We start from the raw sequence: 26,213 nt of genomic DNA on the forward strand, positions 1-26,213 counted from the left end.
GGAGCCCTTTGATTGAACTTTGTATAGAAAGGGGTTTAGTTATAGGTAATACATATTTTAAGAAAAAGAGGATAAATAAGTATACAAGATATGATGTAGGGCAAAATGACAGTAGTTTGTTGGATTATGTATTGGTAGATAAAAGACTGTTGAGTAGACTTCAGGATGTACATGTTTATAGAGGGGCCACAGATATATCAGATCACTTTCTAGTTGTAGCTACACTGAGAGTAAAAGGTAGATGGGATACAAGGAGAATAGAAGCATCAGGGAAGAGAGAGGTGAAGGTTTATAAACTAAAAGAGGAGGCAGTTAGGGAAAGATATAAACAGCTATTGGAGGATAGATGGGCTAATGAGGGCATAGGCAATGGGGTCGAAGAGGTATGGGGTAGGTTTAAAAATGTAGTGTTAGAGTGTTCAGCAGAAGTTTGTGGTTACAGGGAAGTGGGTGCGGGAGGGAAGAGGAGCGATTGGTGGAATGATGTAAAGAGAGTAGTAAGGGAGAAAAAGTTAGCATATGAGAAGTTTTTACAAAGTAGAAGTGATGCAAGGAGGGAAGAGTATATGGAGAAAAAGAGAGAGGTTAAGAGAGTGGTGAAGCAATGTAAAAAGAGAGCAAATGAGAGAGTGGGTGAGATGTTATCAACAAATTTTGTTGAAAATAAGAAAAAGTTTTGGAGTGAGATTAACAAGTTAAGGAAGCCTAGAGAACAAATGGATTTGTCAGTTAAAAGTAGGAGAGGAGAGTTATTAAATGGAGAGTTAGAGGTATTGGGAAGATGGAGGGAATATTTTGAGGAATTGTTAAATGTTGATGAAGATAGGGAAGCTGTGATTTCGTGTATAGGGCAAGGAGGAATAACATCTTGTTGGAGTGAGGAAGAGCCAGTTGTGAGTGTGGGGGAAGTTCGTGAGGCAGTAGGTAAAATGAAAGGAGGTAAGGCAGCCGGGATTGATGGGATAAAGATAGAAATGTTAAAAGCAGGTGGGGATATAGTTTTGGAGTGGTTGGTGCAATTATTTAATAAATGTATGGAAGAGGGTAAGGTACCTAGGGATTGGCAGAGAGCATGCATAGTTCCTTTGTATAAAGGCAAAGGGGACAAAAGAGAGTGCAAAAATTATAGGGGGATAAGTCTGTTGAGTATACCTGGTAAAGTGTATGGTAGAGTTATTATTGAAAGAGTTAAAAGTAAGACGGAGAATAGGATAGCAGATGAACAAGGAGGCTTTAGGAAAGGTAGGGGGTGTGTGGACCAGGTGTTTACAGTGAAACATATAAGTGAACAGTATTTAGATAAGGCTGAAGAGGTCTTTGTGGCATTTATGGATTTGGAAAAGGCGTATGACAGGGTGGATAGGGGGGCAATGTGGCAGATGTTGCAGGTGTATGGTGTAGGAGGTAGGTTACTGAAAGCAGTGAAGAGTTTTTACGAGGATAGTGAGGCTCAAGTTAGAGTACATAGGAAAGAAGGAAATTATTTCCCAGTAAAAGTGGGCCTTAGACAAGGATGTGTGATGTCACCGTGGTTGTTTAATATATTTATAGATGGGGTTGTAAGAGAAGTAAATGCGAGGGTCTTGACAAGAGGCGTGGAGTTAAAAGATAAAGAACCACACACAAAGTGGGAGTTGTCACAGTTGCTCTTTGCTGATGACACTGTGCTCTTGGGAGATTCTGAAGAGAAGTTGCAGAGATTGGTGGATGAATTTGGTAGGGTGTGCAAAAGAAGAAAATTAAAAGTGAATACAGGAAAGAGTAAGGTTATGAGGATAACAAAAATATTAGGTGATGAAAGATTGGATATCAGATTGGAGGGAGAGAGTATGGAGGAGGTGAATGTATTCAGATATTTGGGAGTGGACGTGTCAGCGGATGGGTCTATGGAGGATGAGGTGAATCATAGAATTGATGAGGGGAAAAGGGTGAGTGGTGCACTTAGGAGTCTGTGGAGACAAAGAACTTTGTCCTTGGAGGCAAAGAGGGGAATGTGTGAGAGTATAGTTTTACCAACACTCTTATATGGGTGTGAAGCATGGGTGATGAATGTTGCAGCGAGGAGAAGGCTGGAGGCAGTGGAGATGTCATGTCTGAGGGCAATGTGTGGTGTGAATATAATGCAGAGAATTCGTAGTTTGGAAGTTAGGAGGAGGTGCGGGATTACCAAAACTGTTGTCCAGAGGGCTGAGGAAGGGTTGTTGAGGTAGTTCGGACATGTAGAGAGAATGGAGCGAAACAGAATGACTTCAAGAGTGTATCAGTCTGTAGTGGAAGGAAGGCGGGGTAGGGGTCGGCCTAGGAAAGGTTGGAGGGAGGGGGTAAAGGAGGTTTTGTGTGCGAGGGGCTTGGACTTCCAGCAGGCATGCATGAGCGTGTTTGATAGGAGTGAATGGAGACGAATGGTTTTTAATACTTGACGTGCTGTTGGAGTGTGAGCAAAGTAACATTTATGAAGGGGTTCAGGGAAACCGGCAGGCCGGACTTGAGTCCTGGAGATGGGAAGTACAGTGCCTGCACTATGAAGGAGGGGTGTTAATGTTGCAGTTTAAAAACTGTAGTGTAGAGCACCCTTCTGGCAAGACAGTGATGGAGTGAATGATGGTGAAAGTTTTTCTTTTTCGGGCCACCCTGCCTTGGTGGAAATCGGCCAGTGTGATAATAAAAAAAATATATATGTATATATATATATGTATATATATTCTTTCTTTCAACACACCGGCCGTATCCCACCGAGGCGGGGTGGCCCAAAAGGAAAAACGAAAGTTTCTCCTTTTACATTTAGTAATATATACAGGAGAAGAGGTTACTAGCCCCTTGCTCCCGGCATTTTAGTTGCCTCTTACAACACGCATGGCTTACGGAGGAAGAATTCTGTTCCACTTCCCCATGGAGATAAGAGGAAATAAACAAGAATAAGAACTAGAAAGAAAATAGAAGAAAACCCAGAGGGGTGTGTATATATGTGCTTGTACATGTATGTGTAGTGTGACCTAAGTGTAAGTAGAAGTAGCAAGACGTACCTGAAATCTTGCATGTTCATGAGACAGAAAAAAGGACACCAGCAATCCTACCATCATGTAAAACAATTACAGGCTTTCGTTTTACACTCACTTGGCAGGACGGTAGTACCTCCCTGGGCGGTTGCTGTCTACCAACCTACTACCTATAATATATATATATATATATATATATATATATATATATATATATATATATATATATATATATATATATATATATATATATATACATGTATATATATATATATATATATTTTTTATTATCACACTGGCTGATTCCCACCAAGGCAGGGTGGCCCGAAAAAGAAAAACTTTCACCATCATTCACTCCATCACTGTCTTGCCAGAAGGGTGCTTTACACTACAGTTTTTAAACTGCAACATTAACACCCCTCCTTCAGAGTGCAGGCACTGTACTTCCCATCTCCAGGACTCAAGTCCGGCCTGCCGGTTTCCCTGAATCCCTTCATAAATGTTACTTTGCTCACACTCCAACAGCACGTCAAGTATTAAAAACCATTTGTCTCCATTCACTCCTATCAAACACGCTCACGCATGCCTGCTAGAAGTCCAAGCCCCTCGCACACAAAACCTCCTTTACCCCCTCCCTCCAACCCTTCCTAGGCCGACCCCTACCCCGCCTTCCTTCCACTACAGACTGATACACTCTTGAAGTCATTCTGTTTCGCTCCATTCTCTCTACATGTCCGAACCACCTCAACAACCCTTCCTCAGCCCTCTGGACAACAGTTTTGGTAATCCCGCACCTCCTCCTAACTTCCAAACTACGAATTCTCTGCATTATATTCACACCACACATTGCCCTCAGACATGACATCTCCACTGCCTCCAGCCTTCTCCTCGCTGCAACATTCATCACCCACGCCTCACACCCATATAAGAGCGTTGGTAAAACTATACTCTCATACATTCCTCTCTTTGCCTCCAAGGACAAAGTTCTTTGTCTCCACAGACTCCTAAGTGCACCACTCACTCTTTTTCCCTCATCAATTCTATGATTCACCTCATCTTTCATAGACCCATCCACTGACACGTCCACTCCCAAATATCTGAATACGTTCACCTCCTCCATACTCTCTCCCTCCAATCTGATATTCAATCTTTCATCACCTAATCTTTTTGTTATCCTCATAACCTTACTCTTTCCTGTATTCACCTTTAATTTTCTTCTTTTGCACACCCTACCAAATTCATCCACCAATCTCTGCAGCTTCTCTTCAGAATCTCCCAAGAGCACAGTGTCATCAGCAAAGAGCAGCTGTGACAACTCCCACTTTGTGGGATATATATATATATATATATATTTATTTATTTATATATATATATATTTATTTATTTATTTATTTATTTATTTTTATACATTTATATTTTATGATGGTGATGATGCTCTCATTTCTGACACATCCATCAGAAACAGTCTTACAGAGAAATGAGGCTGGTTGACCAGTAAATTGCACTTAGAAAATGTAATCTGAATACCAACCGAACCTTCCATTTCTCTTCTCTATTTTAGAATTAAATCCAAATTTTATGATTATTATGCCCTAGTTAAGGCTATTTAAGTATACAAAATAAAATTAGAGTAAGTATTAATGAATTTGGTTATATTTTTTTTAATTTTCTTTTCATGGTTAACAGAGGATGAGGAAAAGGATGGTAAGGTTTGAGTAGGTTTGCAGTGATAAGATGCATGTGTTGATTGTAATCAGTTTCCTTGAATTGCAGTATTACATCTCTGTGACCTCTTAAGATAAATAGCCATTAACCAAGGTTGAAGCCAGTCCATTACATTAGCATCTGAATACCTTTGGAAGTGAAATAAATGGTAATGCTCACATAGGAATTAGGTATGCTTTATAAAAAGTATTTTCCAAGTGAAAGCGATTCATTTCCTAAGTTCGTTGACTTAGGTTTCATTATATATATACACTTTATATGTCAGCTTGTGTGAGCATGGAAAAGTGCATGGATCTAAGCATGCAGTTAATATAAGAGCTGATGTGTATCATCTTAAATGCTATTGTACAAGGTTAATCTGTGATGTTTGAGCCTTCACACATATGACATTAAGATTCATGATTTTGAAGTTACAATATATTTATCTTGTTTTCCTTTACATTTGATTGATCTGCTGGAGACCGAAGTAGATACAGTGGACCCCCGGTTAACGATATTTTTTCATTCCAGAAATATGTTCAGGTGCCAGTACTGACCGAATTTGTTCCCATAAGGAATATTGTGAAGTAGATTAGCCCATTTCAGACCCCCAAACATACACGTACAAACGCACTTACATGAATACACTTACATAATTGGTCGCATTGGGAGGTGATCGTTAAGCGGGGGTCCACTGTAATTCTTTGTGATTTATTTTTTTGGGTAAAGACACAAATGCAGTATATGCAAGTCTTTATTGACAAAAATTTCACCCACACAGTGAGCTTTATCAAATCATAAGCACTTCTTCTGCTGTCTGGGTTGCCACTATTTGATTAAAAAAAAAAAAGTTTTTGTCGAGGTGAACATTTTAACGGAGATATCGGAGTGTTGCACTTGTCTTACCCATTGTAACAGAGTTACTCTTATTTATGCAAAATATTTTCATTGAAATATTTCACCTAGATTGTGTAGTCCTTAGGAATATTTTTGCCCCATTGGTATATATTTGCTTGGTATGGATAGTGCATTAATTAAATATAATCTAAATTTCAATACATAATGTATTTCAAGAAAATAGAGTAAGAGTTCAGCAGAAAAGGAAATGCCATATACAGTATCTGGTACATAATTATAATACACTAAAATGAATCTAGTTAATTTTTTTTACTTTAACAGAAATATCTTAATAGATAAGTAACATACATGTTTTTGTGTTTCAGATTTCTTGTATCAGGAAGCATTCCTCACAACTTACCGCACCTTCATTTCACCTAATGAACTTGTTAACAAGTTACTAAAACGCTACAACAAGTTTGTGAGTAGTCCAGACGTAGAGAGACAAAAGGCTGCTCGAAATGCTTTCTCCCTTTTGGTACGGGTTGTGGATGATCTTGCCATCACAGACTTAAATAATGATATTTTGGAAACGCTAACCAGTTTTGAATACACTCTTCTATGTAGAGGTGAACTGCTTCTGGCACGAGCACTCAGAAGAAAAATAGTGGAAAAACTAGAGGCCAAGAAGAGGTACAATGCCCCAAAAGAAAACTTTACTATTGCATCTCTGGGAGTTACAACACGACCAGCATCTCTTCTGGATTTCAAATCTCATGAAATTGCTGAACAGATGACCCTTTTGGATGCAGAACTTTTCCTTACCATGGAGATTCCAGAAGTCCTACTTTGGGCAAGTGAACAGAATGAAGAACGGTCACCCAACCTGACTACGTTTACTGAGCATTTTAACAAGATGTCATACTGGGCTCGGACTCGGATCCTAGATCATGACGATTCAAAGGATCGTGAAAAATACGTCATGAAGTTCATCAAAATTATGAAGCATCTACGCAAGATTAACAATTTTAACTCCTACTTAGCTCTTCTCTCAGCCCTTGATTCTGCTCCAATAAGAAGGCTTGAGTGGCAGCGAACAATAACTGATGGCCTCAAGGAATATTGCGCTCTCATTGACTCCTCCTCATCATTCAGAGCATACAGACAGGCACTTTCCGACTCTACTCCACCTTGCATACCTTACATGTAAGTCATACAAACCGAGTAGTACAGCCTCTCCTCGCTTAATGATGTACTTGTTTACCGACAACTCGGACTTACGACGGGCTCTGTGACCAATATGCATACCTAAATAATGTACATTAGAGCTGATTTCCTCTGTTCTGTTTATTACAGTATACAGTACACTATTGTATAAACATTTAAAAATATACCAGAAATGTTATAAATGGTACAAAGGTGACATTAAAACAATATCAGAGATGGTTGACACAAACCCACTATCATAATAGTATGCTAATCACTTAGCAACGAAGTCACATACCGATGTGGTTTTAGGAATGGAACGCTGTCATTAAGTGAGGAGAGGTTGTACTTGTATCTATCACATTTAATACATTTTAGTGACTGTAATACTTAATTCATATTATTTGTGTCTGGGTACCCCATTTTGGTATCTAATATTTGTGGCTAACTGATACTATAAGAGCCCCTTCCATTTGTTTGGTCAATTTTTTTGAGTACAGTAAACTCTCTCTTACAAGGCACGGACTGTGTTCCTAAAAATTGATAAAGGTAAAGGAATATCTTTATAAAAAGCAACTTTGTGAAGTGAAGAACATATAAGAAAAATAGGGTCATGCTTCAAGACACCTTCACATTTGTTAATGTAATTTTATTTTACTATTTTGCTAGATAAAATTTACCTCGTATAACGTACCTCACATTGTTAGTCATTAGTTGAAACATTAGTTTTATTATATTGAATTTTCTTTCCTTGGATCAAATCTATATGCTCCCCATTCTCCAGGCATTGTATGGCTCCTCTGGATTTAGTGCTCCCTCATAAATGTAATATTAGTTTTATTCAGTAATAAAAATAAGTATGGGAATTAAAGGCAGTGATTAGTCAGGTCAAGAGAGGGTTTGATATAACATAGAACTGTTGATTATAAAGTGTGAATTTATAATTTCACATAATTAAGAGACTATTTTGTTAGCCAAGCTTTGTTATACATTATTGTGAGCACAGTGACATAAGAAATGTATTAGATCTTAGTCCTACATAAGAGGCACTGAAAAGAAGACCATTGAATTCACCATTAAGCAAAAATTGCATTTTCTATACCAAAATGTTTATCTTTTTTTCAAGTATCACATACATCAGTTTTACCCTGCCTTTTACCGCTGAAAGTAAAAACATGTTTGACCATGTGCTTATGCCCAAAAACATTGATTTGTTTCCTAAGAAAACTTGACAAATTCTCCATACCACTTCAAAGCTCATTAACCCCTTGACTGTCACAACCCCAAATCCTGAGGTTTCTCCTTGTGTTGCAACCCCCCCCCATCCCCCCCAACCAACCCCCAAAATTTTTTTTTCTTATGAAATGATAGAGAATCTTTTCCCGATTGTAATGACACCAAAAGAACGAAATTTGATGGAAAACTGACGGAATTACGCTCTCGCGAATTTAGTGACCTCGGCAATATTTACGAATCTGCAATTTTGCCCACTTTGAGCCCTATTTTCGGGTAATTCCATTGTTCCAGTCGCCCAAATTCATAGCTATTTCTTTAGAACTCCATTTTTACTATCGACTGAGTACAAGAAACTGCCCATTTACCAATTTCAACTACTCAATGACGTGGTCAGAAATTTGCAATTTGGCCAATTTCACGAAAATTTAAAAATATGACAATTTCAAACTAGGGTCCAGAATGAACAATGCAGACATTCCTGGCTCTAAAATAACATTTTCTTTGTTCATCAGTCACATCTCCAGGCCCCTCTGATATTACTCTTGCTTTCTATTTCGAGTTTTTATTCAAACAAAAATAGAAGATTTACTGTTATGCAGACTACTGCAATATTGTAATAATTGTATAAATAATGTCAACCCATTCATGACTGCATATTAGAATGGCTACTTGGACATTTATTGGAAAATGACATCATTTGTTTACTTTTGAACATCGGTAAAAATCAAACATTTCCCCTACTTTGAGCTCCATTTCAAGGTTCTTTTCATAGTAAAACCAATCAAAATCATCTCTATTTCTATAATATGTTTTCCATTCTGTCAAATGAGACCAAGAAAATGAGAATACAACCATAAATACTATACGAAAATAGACCACAAATGCGGCATTTTAATTAAAAAAAACGGTCGGGTTTTTTTTCTCTCATTATGCACTGCGTGCTGCAGGATTTTTTTTTATATGGTGCACACTGACCACACAGACCCATTATCTCACATGTGGGCCTACCAGCTTTCTCCTGATTGATTTGAAGCCGCTAGAATTTGTGAGTATATGTACGTCAAAAACGGTGGCTCGTAAGGCATGTATACGACCAAAACAGTCAAAGGGCTAAACTTGCTTTAAAATGAGACCAATTTAATCAAAATTGTATGGTTGGTTGCAGAGATATCGTTGCAAACATATTGTGAAAATTTGTAGGCGATTTTCTCAAAAGTGACATTCATCTGGTTTTCCTCTCAGCACCATATAAAAAGTTTTATCATGGTGCATTATCATGCTCTTTTCTATTATTGTCCCCTCTCTCTCGCACAACAAAGCTGTTGTGTTGTATTTGTGCCCACGCAGAGTCTAGTAGTGCTTTGTCAATTTCCTCTTGTTGTTTCATATAAATCTTATCTTGCAGTGGACTGATTCTCCAGGATTTAACATTTGTCAACATTGGTAACAACGAGCTTATGTCTGATGGAAATGTCAATTTTTCAAAACGATGGCAACAGTTTAATATCTTGGACAATATGAAACGATTTAAAAAATGGTATGTATTATAGTTAAATTGCATAAAAAGTTCATATTTATATGTTCATTTCTGTATAGCCCTTGTGGCTTAGCGCTTCTTTTTGATTATAATAATAATAATAATAATAATAATAATATATGTTCATTTAAATCTTTTGCTATATTGTATATACAACATTATAAGTCTATGGATCATATGTACTATTACATTATAAAAATAAATATATCTACTGTATTTATGTAGAATAAAAGTCACATTACAGTGGCTAGAACAGTGCACAAAAAAAAAAAAAAAATGGAAAATTAAAACTGGACAATATTTTAGGCTGTGCTACACAGTTATCACTCATGACATGACAACTGTCCAGGATGGACTGAAATTTTGTCCAATAGTAATTTTCAATGCTTGGATCATGTGTATTCTGGTTGGGATGGGGGTTATCTAATTTCTAGGTATCAGAAATACTGTAGTATATATGTTACATATCTTTTATTATGTTATTGTATTTTCCAGTCAATACACTTTCAAAAAGAATGAGAAAATAATCGCATTCTTCAACAACTTCGAGCCGTCGCTGAATGAAGAAGCTCTCTGGTCCATCTCGGAGAAAATCAAGCCACGAGGGGGGAAAAAGAAGTCATAATTTCTTCTCATTACACTACATACTAAATAAGATTGAAAAATTAGCTTTATTCACTTCAGGAATATATGAAACTCAAAGAAATATATTTTTGAGAAGTAGAAATAGATTTCTCAGAAGTGATAGTTTGGGTCATATGAAATATATTTAGTATTAAGATTCTGAGTAGCAGTTTTTGTGTACTCGGTAACTTTGTGACCAAAACGTCTCTTTAACACTCCATTTCTGGCATTGTGGAACATGTTTTCTCTATGCCAATAGAATGGCGAATAATTTGTAAAAAAAATATTAATAATATAACCCTGTCCACTGTGTGATGTTTTCTGTAGAGAAGATTAAAGCATCAAGATGGTGCTCATTGTGAAGGCCATAATGGCTAGTCCCTTTGAAATTTAGTAGCTATGTAATATAATTGTAATGTAATAGTCTTCATTTTGAAGGCCGAATAGGCACATACGTATGCATTGGCTTTGAGAGTTGTGTGGCAGAGTTGGCCATGCTTCTTCTTGTATGTACACTTTATGTTATGTTTGTGAAATATGATACTGACATACTGCCATTAGGAATCAAACATTAGTGTATGGTAGGTAGTCGTTATGTATATATTTGTATAGTTAACATATATTGCATTATAGCTGAATTTATTTTTTGTTTATTTTCAGTTTTGAAAATATGCCAATTTGTGTTCTCAGTCACACGCATTACAAAACTCACTGCAACCCTATGAGTAACTCTGTGTAGGAGAGCTCACACGTACTCCAGATATAAACCTTTGCAAGCCAAAGACGTAGCCGTGTGGCTGCATGTATAATAATCAGTCCAAAGATATATTCCCCGCTTGTTGGTGGGTGAAAGTAACACCCAACCGACCTGTGTTGTTATTGCAATAGGGTAAGTTAAACCCCATTTTTACTTGATGTTTGGAGTCACATTAGGAGTCAAATTTTGACTCCACACCTCATGGTGACAATTATAGTCATAAATATTAACTAATACAATGGTACATGAGAATCGTGTATCCAATTGATGAATCACATCCTACTTATTGTCATTGTGATATGACAAGTTGCAATCTGCTTATATTCCTGGTAATGATAAGACAGGTCACATTCTACTTTCATATCATTCATATAGGTCACATCTTGTTGCAGTCTCCTAATGTTTTCATGTAATAGGTCACATCTTTTCATCCTTGATATATCACTCATTTCCTTTCTGTTGCTTCAGTCTCTTTAGTAACAGTGTACATGGCTGGCTGCATGCTCTAAAACATCAGCTTGTATACTTTTTCTGTAATAAGATCTTCACATATAATTTATACTCTGATTACTTGATAGTGCAATGAAGATTCTGACTAGCAACGAGTGTGAAACCCATCGCAGCCACTAGAAGTAATGTAGGCCTGAAGTCCAAGCTTGTATTCAGTCACACATTTAATAGAGCAAGTTTCATTAGTGAAACCTACCAGTTTTAATTACATATTTTGTGAATGGCATGCTTATAGAATAATCTATTATTTTTATTGAAGGTGCTTTCACACATGAGAATACACTCTTGATCTGACTCTCCTCACTCTTCTGCTTTAAAAAATGGATTTTCATTGGCCTGTTTTATTAAACACTTGTGTTCATAAAAAAATAAGGTTTTTTTTTTTAATTATTTTTCACTCATTATTATTTTAGCATATTTTTCAGTTGAATAAGGTAATCTAAATCAGTTACAGTATTATTACTCGATTCTTCAAAATTTGTTGTTTATCTTCAGTATACATGTATCAGATAGTTCCATGCATTATATTTCTTACCATGTATGTCAGGATATCCTGTAATATTATTCACCCAATTGTGCCTTTGTTGTCAACCTTTTTTTTTTTTCTTTCTTTTTTTGTGGATTTTTCATACTTTTTGAAGTGGGCATAAGTGTCATTGATGACCTGTTGGGTGTCTCTGTGGCTGTGTTCCTTGAATATGTTGTTCCTTATCTGTCTCCAGCAATCTATCACTGTTCCTATACCAGTCATTTAGAACTCCATTGTTGTTTCCTACTTTTTTATACTGACAGCCACCTTCAGTTTAATTATGATTATATTAAAAAATAAGCGATAAACCCATTTGGGCTGTACAACATTGCTTCTTCAATCTAAGTGCCAGTTAATTAGTTAATTCTTTGAAAATGTCTTTCCCTTTCACAGTAGTATAATAATGCTTGTCATTAATAAACTGCTTGTACAATTATCTTCCAATCTTCTCTGGTTGCTGTAATTTATCTACTTTTATTTCTTTAGGTTTCATGAAAATATGATCTTACTGAAGTGTTTCAGATATGTTAATATGTAAAGCTGCGTATTGAATATCTATATTATTTATATACTGTTTTGGAGATAAAATATATGTATAGTATATATTTTAGTAATAATTTAGTTCTGACATCAGGCTGTATTTTCAGTCATAGTGGTAGTTACTGGTGAGCAGTAATGATCATATACTGTGTGTGTGTGCTGGAATAATTTTCTTATCATTTATGAGCAATACCTGTTGAATATAAAAAATATTTGATATGTTAAAAAGTAGTACAATGAAACAAACTGTCCAAAACCCATTTGTGTTAGCAAATGTGTCAAACAGCAATGTAATTACTCAAACTTGTTCCTTAATTTCGCTACATAGATCATTTTTGACAAAGTGTGACAAAAAGACTGAAATATATTAAAACTGACATGTTTGTCATAGTTAGGACTCTGCTTACGGCAGACTTGATAATAGCCATAAATGAAGCATGTGCTGGTAGCCACCATATCATCTTTCCCACACGGTTAAATATGGTTTGTGCACCAATTTTTTTCTTCATACAGTATTTATGTACATAGTGCTCATTCATTGTGCTAATTACAAGAAACTCCACATCTTATTTTAGGTTAAGATATTTTATGCCTGAATCATGCCATCCTGGTCCTTGCTAAGCTAATGTGAAGATGGTCTTTACATAGTTTTGTAGGGATATAATGCAGGTCTCCTCTTATCGAGGTACAAAGAATCAGAGGCTACGTAGCATTACATGGCCCCTTTTTCTAGTCATTCTTGTAAGTCATATTGCACCAAGAGATTTTATTTACCTTTTGGACTGTTTTTAAAAGTAGTACACAGTTTATTTAAAGTTACATAATGAATTGCTATAAAATAATGGTTTGTATTGTCGAGCATTTTTTATACAGAAAATAAATTTGATATGCCAGCCTTGTTTTTGCTCTTTAAATTTTTGATTTCAAAACTTATTCAGAGAACGCTAGACAAATGTGCTAGTTAAGAAGTTTGAAATTAATCCTTTTCAGTACACATTATTATTATTATAATCAAGGGGGAAGCGCTAAACCCGGAGGATTATACAGCTTTTTCAGTACACAAATAACCTGCACATAGGATAACGAACCTTATGACATTTCTGTCTGACTTGGACCATTAACTACTATTTTGCAGTACATTATCATTAAAAAAATATATATACATTCCCTCTAAATTATGTTCATGGGAAGCTCTGTTCATTACTCTAAGCCCTTTCACTGTCAAAAGCCCAAAACAGTTACTGCTCCAAATGTACTTTCTTCCTCTCCTTCCAAAAGTTATCTTTTCTTTTGAAATGGTAGATAATTTTTTTCTGAAGGTAGACACCAAAAATATGAAATCTGATGGGAAAACTCATGGAATTACACAGGTGTGAATTAAGCAGTCTGGGAGAAATTTATACGCTGGTGATTTTGCCAACTTTGAGTCCAATTTTAAGTCAGTTCCATTGCTCCATTCGATTAAATTCATAACTATTTTGCTCATATGTCATCCATTCTAGCAATTGATCACAAGAAATCATCTATTTAATTATTACAACTACCCTATAAACTGCACAGAATTAGGTAATTTGGCCAGTTTTACACAAAATTAAAAAAAATACCAATTTAAAAAAAAAAAAAAAAAAAAAAAAAAAAAAAAAAAGAATGGAAATAAACAATGTAGACACTCCTGACACCAAAATATTTCCTCTGTTCATTAATCACATCCACAGGCATCTCCTATATTACACCTTCTTTCCATTTTAGTTTCATAATCACATCAAAATAGATTTACTTTATATCCTGGATCATAAAATATGACCACGAATGATTGGTCTTAGTTTACAGCATCCTAATAACTGAATCAGACCTATTAAAAACCCATAAAACAGCCCCACTCCACAAAGGGGGCAGTAAAGCAATAGCAAAGAACTACAGACCGATAGCACTAACATCCCATATCATAAAAATCTTTGAAAGGGTCCTAAGAAGCAAGATTGCCACCCATCTAGATACCCATCAATTACACAACCCAGGGCAACATGGGTTTAGAGCAGGTCGCTCCTGTCTGTCTCAGGTACTGGATCACTACGACAAGGTCCTAGATGCATTAGAAGACAAAAAGAATGCAGATGTAATATATACAGACTTTGCAAAAGCCTTCGACAAGTGTGACCATGGTGTAATAGCGCACAAAATGCGTGCTAAAGGAATAACAGGAAAAGTTGGTAGATGGATCTATAATTTCCTCACAAACAGAACACAAGAGTAGTAGTCAACAGAGTAAAGTCTGAGGCGGCTACGGTGAAAAGCTCGGTTCCACAAGGCACAGTACTCGCTCCCATCTTGTTTCTCATCCACATATCTGACATAGAGAAGGATGTCAGCCACAGCACCGTGTCTTCCTTTGCAGATGACACAAAATGTGAATGACAGTGTCTTCCATTGCAGACACTGCAAGGCTTCAGGCAGACATCAACCAAATCTTTCAATGGGCTGCAGAAAACAATATGGAGTTCAACGATGAGAAATTTCAATTACTCCGATATGGTAAACATGAGGAAAATAAAACTTCATCAGAGTACAAAACAAATTTCTTCCACAAAATAGAGCGAAAAACCAACATCAAAAACCTGGGAGTGATCATGTCGGAGGATCTCACCTTCAAGGATTATAACACTGTACAAATCGCATCTGCTACAAAAATGACAGGATGGATAATGAGAACCTTCAAAACTAGGGATGCCAAGCCCATGATGACACTCTTCAGGTCGCTTGTTCTATCTAGGCTGGAATATTGCTGCACACTAACAGCACCTTTCAAGGCAGGTGAAATTGCTGACCTAGAAAATGTACAGAGAACCTTCACAGCGCGCATAACGGAGATAAAACACCTCAATTACTGGGAGCGCTTGAATTTCCTGAACCTGTACTCCCTGGAATGCAGGCGGGAGAGATATATGATTATATACACCTGGAAAATCCTAGAGGGACTAGTACTGAACTTGCACACGAAAATCACTTACAACGAAAGCAAAAGACTCTGCAGACGATGCAACATTCCCCAATGAAAAGCAGGGGTGTCATTAGCATGTTAAGAGACAATACAATAAATGTCAGGGGCCCAAGACTGTTCAACTGCCTCCCAGCATACATAAGGGAGATTACCAATAGACCCCAGGCTGTCTTCAAGCAGGCACTGGACAAACACCTAAAGTCGGTACATGACCAGCCGGGCTGTGGCTCGTACGTTGGATTGCGTGCAGCCAGGAGTAACAGCCTGGTTGATCAAGCTCTGCTCCACCAGGAGGCCTTGTCGCAGATCGGGCCGTGGGGGCATTGACCCCCAGAACTCTCTCCAGGTAAACTCCAGGTAAACTGGGAAGTATAAGGGGGCATCACCTGTCTTCAGGAAAATCTGCAAAAATCGAACATTTCCACTACAGTGGACCCCCGCATAACGATGGCATCACATAGCGATTTTTCCGCATACCGCTTACTTTTATCGCAAAATTTTTGCCGCGCATACCGATTAAAAACCCGCTCACCGATTTTCGTCCGAGACGCGTCCAATGTGCCCTCACATGTGCCGCCCGTCCCATTGTTTACCAGCCAGCCTCCGCGGTAACATCCAAGCATACACTCGGAATATTTCGTATTATTACAGTGTTTTCGGTGCTGTTTCTGGAAAATAAGTGACCATGGGCCCCAAGAAAGCTTCTAGTGCCAACCCTGTGGTAAAAAGGGTGAGAATTAGTATGGAAATTAAGAAAGATTTTGAAGGGTTTGGGGCTAACCCTGAGAAGCCTATGCCAGTTGTGGAATCCATTGTGCCTACTTCAAAGATTAAGGAAATGTGTGCACAGTGGGTTGAACTGCAAACCTTTATAGATGAAAATCACCCTGACACAGCTGTTGCAAGCCATGCTGGTGACTATTTCAATGACAATGTTGTGGCCCATTTTAGACAAATCGTAAAGGAACGGGAGGTACAGAGCTCTATGGACAGATTTGTTGTGCGACAGAGGTCCAGTGACTCTCAAGCTGGTCCTAGTGGCATTAAAAGAAGAAGGGAAGTAACCCCGGAAAAGGACTTGCTACCTCAAGTCGTAATGGAAGGGGATTCCCCTTCTAAACAGTAAGAAGATAATGCTCTCCCCTCCTCCCATCCCATCAATCATCACCAGATCTTCAATAAAAGTAAGTGTCATGTAATTGTGCATGCCTTTTTCAGTTTGTGTGTATTAAAATTAACATTTCATGTGGTAAAAAAAAATTTTTTTCATACTTTTGGGCGTCTTGCACGGATTAATTTTATTTCCATTATTTCTTATGGGGAAAATTCATTCGCATAACGATTATTTCGCATAACAATTATCCCTCTTGCACGGATTAAAATCGTTAACCGGGGGTCCACTGTACTTTGAACCTGATTTCAAGCTACCTCCTGTCCTGAAACCAGCCAAAAATCCATCTTCCCCGTGAATAAAATACAGTGGACGCCCGACATTCGATAAATCCGACATTCGATGCATTTTAACGCAAAAATTTCGCCTCAACATTCGATGGAAAACCCGACATTCAATACGATTCGTACGAGACGTGTCCACGTGTAGCCTGAACTGCACCGTGTGTGCCAGTATTTACAAGCCAGCTAGTGTGCGCGCATCTAAGGATACATTCGGTACATTCCATATTATCCATATTATCACTGTTTTTGGTGCTTGTTTCTGCAAAATAAGTAACCATGAGCCCCAAGAAAGCTTCTAGTGCCAACCCTTCGAGAAAAAAGGTGCTAATGACTATTGAAATGAAGAAAGAGATAATTGCAAAGTACGAAAGTGAAGTGCGTGTGTCGGAGCTGGCCAGGTTGTATAGTAAACCCCATCAACCATCTCTACTATAGTGAGCAGGAAAACGGCAATCAAGGAAGCTGTTGTTGCAAATGTGCAACTTCGTTTTCGAAACAGAGATCGCTAGTGTTAGACGATGTTGAGAGACTGTTATTGGTGTGGATAAATGAAAAACAAATAGCAGGAGATAGCATCTCTCAAGCGATCATTTGTAAAAAGGCTAGGCAGTTGCATGATGATTTGGTAAAGAAATTGCCTGCAACTAGTGGTGATGTGAGTGAATTTAAGGCCAGCAAAGGTTGGTTTGAAAGATTTAAGAATCGTAGTGGCATACACAGTGTGGTAAGGCATGGTGAGGCTGCCAGTTCAAGTCCTAATGGAAGGGGATTCCCCTTGTAAACGCTAATACCATCCACACACTCCCCTGCTCCCATCCCATCAATCATCACCAGATTTTTATTAAAGGTAAGTGTCAATTACTGTATTCTATTGTTATTAATCTATTGTTTTTGTTGTTATTGTAATTATTCTATTGCATTAAACTTAACATTTCATGTGGTAAAAATTTTTTTTTCATACTTTTGGGTGTCTTGCACGGATTAATTTGATTTCCATTATTTCTTATGGGGAAAATTAATTCAACTTTCGATATTTTCGACATTCGATAGCTCTCAGTAGCGGATTAGTATCGAATGTCGAGGGTCCACTGTACTGTAGTTTATAATTTTAATTTCGTCAGAATTTAAAAACCGATTGATTTCAAGTACAACTTAACATTAAAGTTCTTTTGATAAAGTCAAATGACATTTTAGTGATTATTATTATAATCAAAAAGAAGCGCTAAGCCACAAGGGCTATACAGCTCATTTTAGTGATAAAGTCAAATAATTACTGTGTTGGATAATAAAAGACATATAGGTGGTAGACTAAATACATGTGTAAAATTTAACTGGTGTCTTGTTAACTTGAATTTTTGTAACAGCAAAGAAAACTGAAGACAAAATTAAATTTAGCAAACAGCTTTGCAGGTCATGTAGCAGACACTACACAAGTGTGTGCTTCATTTAGTCAGTCAGCAATAAAAAAAAAATTATCACACTGATCATATCCAATCATGATAGGATATCCTACAGAAGGAACCCGTTCACCATAACTAAGTGTGTAATAATTATTTTATTTTATTAACACATTGGCAGTTTCCCACCTAGGCAGGGTGGTCCGAAAAAGAAAAACTTATATTGTTCACTCCATCACTGTCTTGACAGAGGCATGCTTACACTACAGTTATAAAACTGCAACACTAACACCCCTCCTTCAGAGTGCTGGCACTTTACTTCCCATCTCCAGGAATCAAGTCCAGCCTGCCAGTTTCCATGAATCCCTTCATAAATGTTACCTTGCTTACACTCCAACAGCACGTCAAGTCCTAAAAACCATTTGTCTCCATTCGCTCCTATCTAACACGCTCACGCACGCTTGCAGGAAGTCCAAGCCCCTCGCACACAAAAACTCCTTTACCCCCTCCCTCCAACCTTTCCTAGGCCTACCCCTACCCTGCCTTCCCTCCACTTTAGATTTATACACTCCCGAAGTCATTCTATTTCATTCCAGCCTCTCTACATGTCCAAACCATCTCAATAACCCCTCCTCAGCCCTCTGGATAATAGTTTTGGTAATCTCGTACCTCCTCCTAATCTCCAAACTACGGATTCTCTGCATTATATTCACACTACACATTGCCCTCAGACATGACATCTCCAGTCCCTCCAGTCTTCTCCTTGTAGCAACATTCACCACCCATGCTTCGCACCCATATAAGAGCGTTGGTAAAACTATACTCTCATACATTCCCCTCTTTGCTTTCATGGACAAAGTTCTTTGTCTCCACAGACTCCTCAGTGCACCGCTCACCTTTTTCCCCTCATCAGTTCTGTGATTCACCTCATCTTTCATAGACCCATCTGCTGACACGTCCACTCCCAAATATATGAATACATTCACCTCCATACTCTCTCCCTCCAATCTAATATCCAATCTTCCATTACCTAAATTTTTGGTTATCCTCATCACCTTACTCTTTCCTACATTCACTTATAATTTTATATACCCTACCAAGCTCATCAACTAATCTCTGCTACTTCTCTTCAGAATCTCCCAAAACCACAGTGTCATCAGCAAAGAGCAACTGTGACAACTCCCACTTTATGTTAGATTCTTTATCTTTTAACCCCACACCTCTTGCCAACACCCGAGCATTCACCACTCTTACAACTCCATCTATAAATATACTGAACAACCATGGTGACATCACACATCCTTGTCTAAAGCCTACTTTTACTGGGAAATAATGTCCCTTGTGCCTGCATACTCTAACCTGAGCCTCTTCACTGCTTTCAATAACCTACCTCCTATTCCATACATTTGCAACATCTGCCACATTGCTCCCCTATCCACCCTACCATATGCCTTTTCCAAATCCATAAATGCCACAAACCTCTTTACCCTTATCTAAATATTGTTCACCTATATGTTTCACTGCAAACACTTGGTCTACACACCCCTTACCCTTCCTAAAGTCTTCTTGTTCATCTGCTATCCTGCTCTCCATCTTACTCAGAGGCGTCACTAGAGTTGGTGTCACCCGGGGCAGCATCTTTGGTGTCACCCCCATGAAATTCAATGGGGGGGGGGAGTAAACTCCAGTTATGTCATTACTGCATGACTAGTGACAAATGTTTAGCAATGAGAACGTTTAAGGGCCATAAACTGAACAGGAGAATACTTTTCAACTTTATTAATGATAAAATAAATAAGCATATTAATATTGAGGAAACAAACTCTAATACCACTTTGAGTACAGGCAACACATCCTACATTTATTCATTTTCAACAATGCCAAAACAAATGTGATGAATGGTTTTGAAAACCGACAAGTTGAAGAATTGAGACACTTATGCAACACATGGGAATCTTTATTGAAGAAATGTTTAGCCACACAGTGGCTTCATCAGTCCAATACAAAGTAGAAATGGGTAAAGAGAGGAGGAGTTTGAGGTAATCAGTCCCTCAACCTGGAATCGATGTGTTCAGTCCATCACTCTTGGTACATAGACTTCAACGTTTGTCCAACCTTTGGACGACGACCTACTTACACTAGTGGCAGGTCCCACTGTGATCCCGCCGCCTCCTGCTTCGACTCGTCTGACTGCAGTATATAAGCCACCTCTCTGGCCCTATGCTGCACTTCCTACAAGAGTGATGGACTGAACACACTGATTCCAGGTTGAGGGACTGATTACCTCAAACTCCTCCTCTCCTTACCCATTTCTACTTTGTATTGGACTGATGAAGCCACTGTGTGGCGAAACATTTCTTCAATAAAAATTCCCATGTGTTGCATAAGTGTCTCAATTCTTCAATGCAAAAAAAAACAAAAAAAAAAAACCTGAAAAATAAAGAAAAACATTGCAATATCAGAGAAACACTAGTTCCGATTTGACCTTGAGTACAGGTAACATCTCAGTGTATCTGATCTTACATTTCCTTGCCTTCAATTATGCAAAATCATCTATCACATTAAAATCAATGATTTTCCCTATATAGGCTTATTTGTACTTTGTTAATATATAATAGGCTATATAGAAACAAAGGATTTTTCTCTTATGTTGGTGCAGCACTGTTTTGGGCATTAGTGTCACCTTCTTTAGAGGCTTTATGGTGTCACCCCCTAAATGGTGTCACCCGGGGTCCCCCCCAACGAACCCCCCCCCCCCCTTACGATGCCCCTGGTCTTACTCTTAATTCTTTCAATAATAACTCTACCATACACTTTACCAGGTATACTCAACAGACTTATTCCCCTATAATTTTTACTCTCTCTTTTGTCCCCTTTGCCTTTATACAAGGGAACTATGCATGCTCTCTGCCAATCCCTAGGTACTTTACCCTCTTCCATATATTTATTAAATAAAAGCTCTAACCATTCCAAAACTGCTTTTAACATTTCTATCTTTATCCCATCAATCCCAGCTGCTGTACCCAGTTTCATTCTACCCACTGCCCCATGCACTTCCCCCACACTTACACCTGGTTCTTCCTCACTCCTACAAGATGTTATTCCTCCTTGTCCCTATAAACGAAATTACAGCAGGGGGGATATAGTGCTGGAGTGGTTGGTACTTTTGTATGAAAGATGGGAAGGTACGTAGGGACTGGCAGAGAGCAGGTATAGTTCCTTTATATAAAGGGAAGGGGACAAAAGAGATTGTAAAAATTATAGGGGAATAAGTTTACTGAGTATACCAGGAAAAGTGTACGGTAGGGTTACTATTGAAAGAATTAGGGGTAAGACAGAGAGTAGGATTGCAGATGAGCAAGGAGGTTTCAGAGTGGGTAGGGGATGTGTAGATTAAGTGTTTACATTGAAGCATATATGTGAACAGTATTTAGATAAAGGTAGGGAAGTTTTCATTGCATATATGGATTTAGAAAAGGCATATAGAGTAGATAGGGGAGCAATGTGGCAGATGTTGCAAGTATATGGAATAGGTAGTAAATTACTAAATACTGTAAAGAGTTTTTATGAGGATAGTGAGGCTCAGGTTCGGATGTGCAGGAGAGAGGGAGATTACTTCCCAGTAAAAGTAGGCCTTAGACAGGATGTGTAATGTCACCATGGTTGTTTAATATATTTATAGTTGGGGTTGTAAAAGAAGAAAATGCTAGGGTGTTGGGGAGAGGGGTGGGATTAAATTATGGGGAATCAAATACAAAATGGGAGCTGAGACAGTTACTTTTTGCTGATGATACTTATGGGAGATTTTAAACAAAAGTTGCAAAGGTTAGTGGACGAGTTTGGGAGTGTGTGTAAAGGTAGAAAGTTGAAAGTGAACACAGATAAGAGTAAGATGATGAAGGTATCAAATGATTTAGATGAAGAAAAATTGGATATCACATTGGAGACAGGAAGTATGGAAGACATGAATGTTTTCAGATACAGTGGACCCCCGGTTAACGATTTTAATCCGTGCAAGAGGGATAATTGTTATGCGAAATAATCGTTATGCGAATGAATTTTCCCCATAAGAAATAATGGAAATAAAATTAATCCGTGCAAGACGCCCAAAAGTATGAAAAAAATTTTTTTTTACCACATGAAATGTTAATTTTAATACACACAAACTGAAAAAGGCATGCACAATTACATGACACTTACTTTTATTGAAGATCTGGTGATGATTGATGGGATGGGAGGAGGGGAGAGCATTATCTTCTTACTGTTTAGAAGGGGAATCCCCTTCCATTACGACTTGAGGTAGCAAGTCCTTTTCCGGGGTTACTTCCCTTCTTCTTTTAATGCCACTAGGACCAGCTTGAGAGTCACTGGACCTCTGTCGCACAACAAATCTGTCCATAGAGCTCTGTACCTCCCGTTCCTTTACGATTTGTCTAAAATGGGCCACAACATTGTCATTGAAATAGTCACCAGCACGGCTTGCAACAGCTGTGTCAGGGTGATTTTCATCTATAAAGGTTTGCAGTTCAACCCACTGTGCACACATTTCCTTAATCTTTGAAGTAGGCACAATGGATTCCACAACTGGCATAGGCTTCTCAGGGTTAGCCCCAAACCCTTCAAAATCTTTCTTAATTTCCATACTAATTCTCACCCTTTTTACCACAGGGTTGGCACTAGAAGCTTTCTTGGGGCCCATGGTCACTTATTTTCCAGAAACAGCACCGAAAACACTGTAATAATACGAAATATTCCGAGTGTATGCTTGGATGTTACCGCGGAGGCTGGCTGGTAAACAATGGGACGGCCGGCACATGTGAGGCTGGCTGAGGGCACATTGGACGCGTCTCGGACGAAAATCGGTAAGCGGGTTTTTAATCGGTATGCGCGGCAAAAATTTTGCGATAAAAGTAATCGGTATGCGGAAAAATCGCTATGTGATGCCATCGTTATGCGGGGGTCCACTGTATTTGGGAGTTGACTTGTCAGCAGATGGGTTTATGAAGGATGAGGTTAACCATAGAAGTGATGAAGAAAAAAAGGGGAGTGGTGCGTTGAGGTATCTGTGGCGACAAAAAACGTTATCCATGGAGGCAAAGTAGGGAATGTATGAAAGTACAGTATAGTGGTACCAACACTCTTACATGGGTGTGAAGCTTGGGTTGCAAATGCTGTAGTGAGGAGGCGGCTGGAGGCAGTGGAGATGTCTTGTCTAAGGGCAATGTGTGGTGTAAATATTATGCAGAGAATTCGGAGTGTGGAAATTAAGAGGTGTGGAGTTACTAAAAGTATTAGTTAGAGGGCTGAAGAGGGGTTGTTGAGGTGGTTTGGTCATTTAGAGAGAATGGATCAACGTAGAATGTCTTGGAGAGTGTATAAATATGTAGGGGAAGGAAGGCGGGGTAGGGGTCATCCTAGAAAAGGTTGGAGGGAGGGGGTAAAGGAGGTTTTGTGGGCGAGGGGCTTGGACTTCCAGTAAGCATGTGTGAGCGTGTTAGATAGGAGTGAATGGAGACGAATAGTTTTTGGGACCTGATGAGCTGTTGGAGTGTGAGCAGGGTAATATTTAGTGACGGGATTCAGGGAAATTGGTTATTTTTATATAGCCGGACTTGAGTACTGGAAATGGGAAGTACAATGCCTGCACTTTAAAGGAGGGGTTTGGGATATGGCAGTTAGGGGTATGTTATATATCTTTATATATACTTCTAAACTGTTGTATCTGGGCACCTCTGCAAAGACAGTGATTTATGTGTGAGTGAGGTGAAAGTGTTGAATGATGATTAAAGTATTTTCTTTTTGGGTCACCCTGCCTCGGTGGTCTATGACCAACTTGTTGAAAAAAAAAAAAAATTGTTCCCTAGGCTATCTCAATTTATTAATTTCACTGTAAAACTTTTTCTCATTTTCAACAAAATTTGTTGATAACATCTCACCCACTCTCTCATTTGCTCTCTTATTACATTGCTTCACCACTCTTAACCTCTTTTTTCTTTCCATATGCTCCTTCCTCCTTGCATCAATTCTCATATGCTAACTTTTTCTCTCTTACTACTCTCTCTACATCATTCCACCAATCGTTCTTCCCTCCCGCACCCACTTTCCTGTAACCACAAACTTCTGCTGAACACTAACACTATATTCTAAAACTTACCGCATACATCTACCCCATTGCCTATACTCACACTAGCCCATCTGTCCTCTAACAGTTGTTTATATCTTACCCTAATTGCCTCCTCTAGTTTATAAACCTTCACCTCTCTCTTACTTGCTGCTTCCATTTTCCTTGTATCCCATCTACCTTTTACTCTCACTGTAGCTACAACTAAAAAGTGATCCGACATATCTGGGCCCCTCTATCAACATGTACATCCTGAAATCTACCCAAGTCTTTTATCTACCAATACGTAGTCCAACAAACTACTGTCATTATGCCCTATATCATATCTTGTATATTTATTTACCCTCTTTTTCTTAAAATATGTTTTACCTATAACCAAACCTCTTTCTATACAAAGTACAGCCAAATGCTCCCCATTATCATTTACACCTGGCACTCCAAACTTACCTACCACACCCTCTCTAAATGCTTCTCCCACTTTAGCATTTAGGTCCCCTACCACAATTACTTTCTCACTTGGTTCCTACACACTCACTTAACATCTCACAAAAATCTTTCTCTCCTCTACACTCCTCTCTTCTTCAGGTGCATACACACTTATGACCCACTTTTCACATCCGACCCTTATTTTAATCCACATAATCCTTGAATTTATACATATTCCCTCTTCTCTCTCCATAACTGAACCTTCACCATTACTGCTACCCCTTCCTTAGCTCTAACTCTCTCAGATACTCCTGACCTAATCCCATTTATTTTTCCCCACTGAAACTCCCCTACCCCCTTCAGCTTTGTTTCACTTAGGGCTAGGACATCCAACTTCTTTTCATTCATAACATTAGCAATCATTTCTTTCTTATCATCCTCACTACATCCACGCATATTCATACATCCCAATTTTATGAAGTTTTTCTTTTCCTTCTTAGTAGTTTATACAGGAGAAGGGGTTACTAGCCCATTGCTCCCAGCATTTAGTCACCTCCTATGACTCGCATAGCTTACAGAGGAAGAATTCTGTTCCACTTCCCCATGGAGATAAGCAGAAATAATCAAGAACAAGAACTAGGAAGAAAATAGAAGAAAACCCAGAGGGGTTAGTATATATATGCTTGTACATGCATGTGTAGTGTGACCAAAGTGTAAGTAGAAGTAGCAAGACATACCTGCAGCCTTGCATGTTTATGAGACAGAAAAAGACACCAGCAATCCTACCATCATGCAAAACAATTACAGGCTTGTGTTTTACACTGATTTGGTAGGATGGTAGCACCTCTTTCTGTGGTTGCTGTCTACCAACCTACTACCTATAATGTGTAATAAAATATTAAAAGGACAACCGAAAGAATGGTGAATGATAGCATACACAACATAATGGAATTGTTAGAGTACATGTAATCTGTAAGTGAATTTGAAAGAAATTTGATAAAGTGAAAAGTCAATCAGGTTAAGTCTCAGAGAGTCTGTATTCAAGGTAGGACATTCTGAGAGGAGTGCAGAGGGAGAACATCAGGACCTTGAGAGGAGTGGTCGGAAATCCAAGCCCTCCTTCACAAATGGGATGGTATATTAAAAATACAAAATGGATAATGGCACTGTTGACAAAGGCTGGATCTAGACAAGAACACAAAGAGATGCTAAATATGCAAACAAGTTTAAATTATTATAATCAAGGGGGAGCACTAAACCCGTAGGATTATGCAGCGTCTGTGTGGAGGATGTGGAAGGTATTCAGGCGTAATTCAGGGAACTGGAGCACAGATCCAATT

At 38.4% G+C, this 26,213-nt stretch overlaps 1 protein-coding gene across 5 annotated transcripts in view; it reads left to right on the plus strand.

Annotated features, from left to right (window-relative positions):
• The window catches only part of C3G (C3G guanyl-nucleotide exchange factor), a 191,638-nt gene extending 178,269 nt beyond the window's left edge, over positions 1–13,369 (plus strand). For all 5 annotated transcript variants that reach the window (XM_070092418.1, XM_070092416.1, XM_070092414.1 and 2 more), the window contains 3 exons: positions 5,924–6,743; positions 9,385–9,516; positions 10,012–13,369. In XM_070092418.1, the coding sequence (XP_069948519.1) occupies positions 5,924–6,743; positions 9,385–9,516; positions 10,012–10,141 (1,082 nt within the window). In that variant the 3' untranslated portion in view covers positions 10,142–13,369. The remainder of the gene's footprint in view (positions 1–5,923; positions 6,744–9,384; positions 9,517–10,011) is intronic.
• The last annotated feature ends 12,844 nt before the right edge of the window (positions 13,370–26,213 follow it).

The sequence above is a fragment of the Cherax quadricarinatus genome, chromosome 39 (genome assembly GCF_038502225.1).
Source record: "Cherax quadricarinatus isolate ZL_2023a chromosome 39, ASM3850222v1, whole genome shotgun sequence".
In the NCBI taxonomy this organism is placed as follows: domain Eukaryota; kingdom Metazoa; phylum Arthropoda; class Malacostraca; order Decapoda; family Parastacidae; genus Cherax; species Cherax quadricarinatus.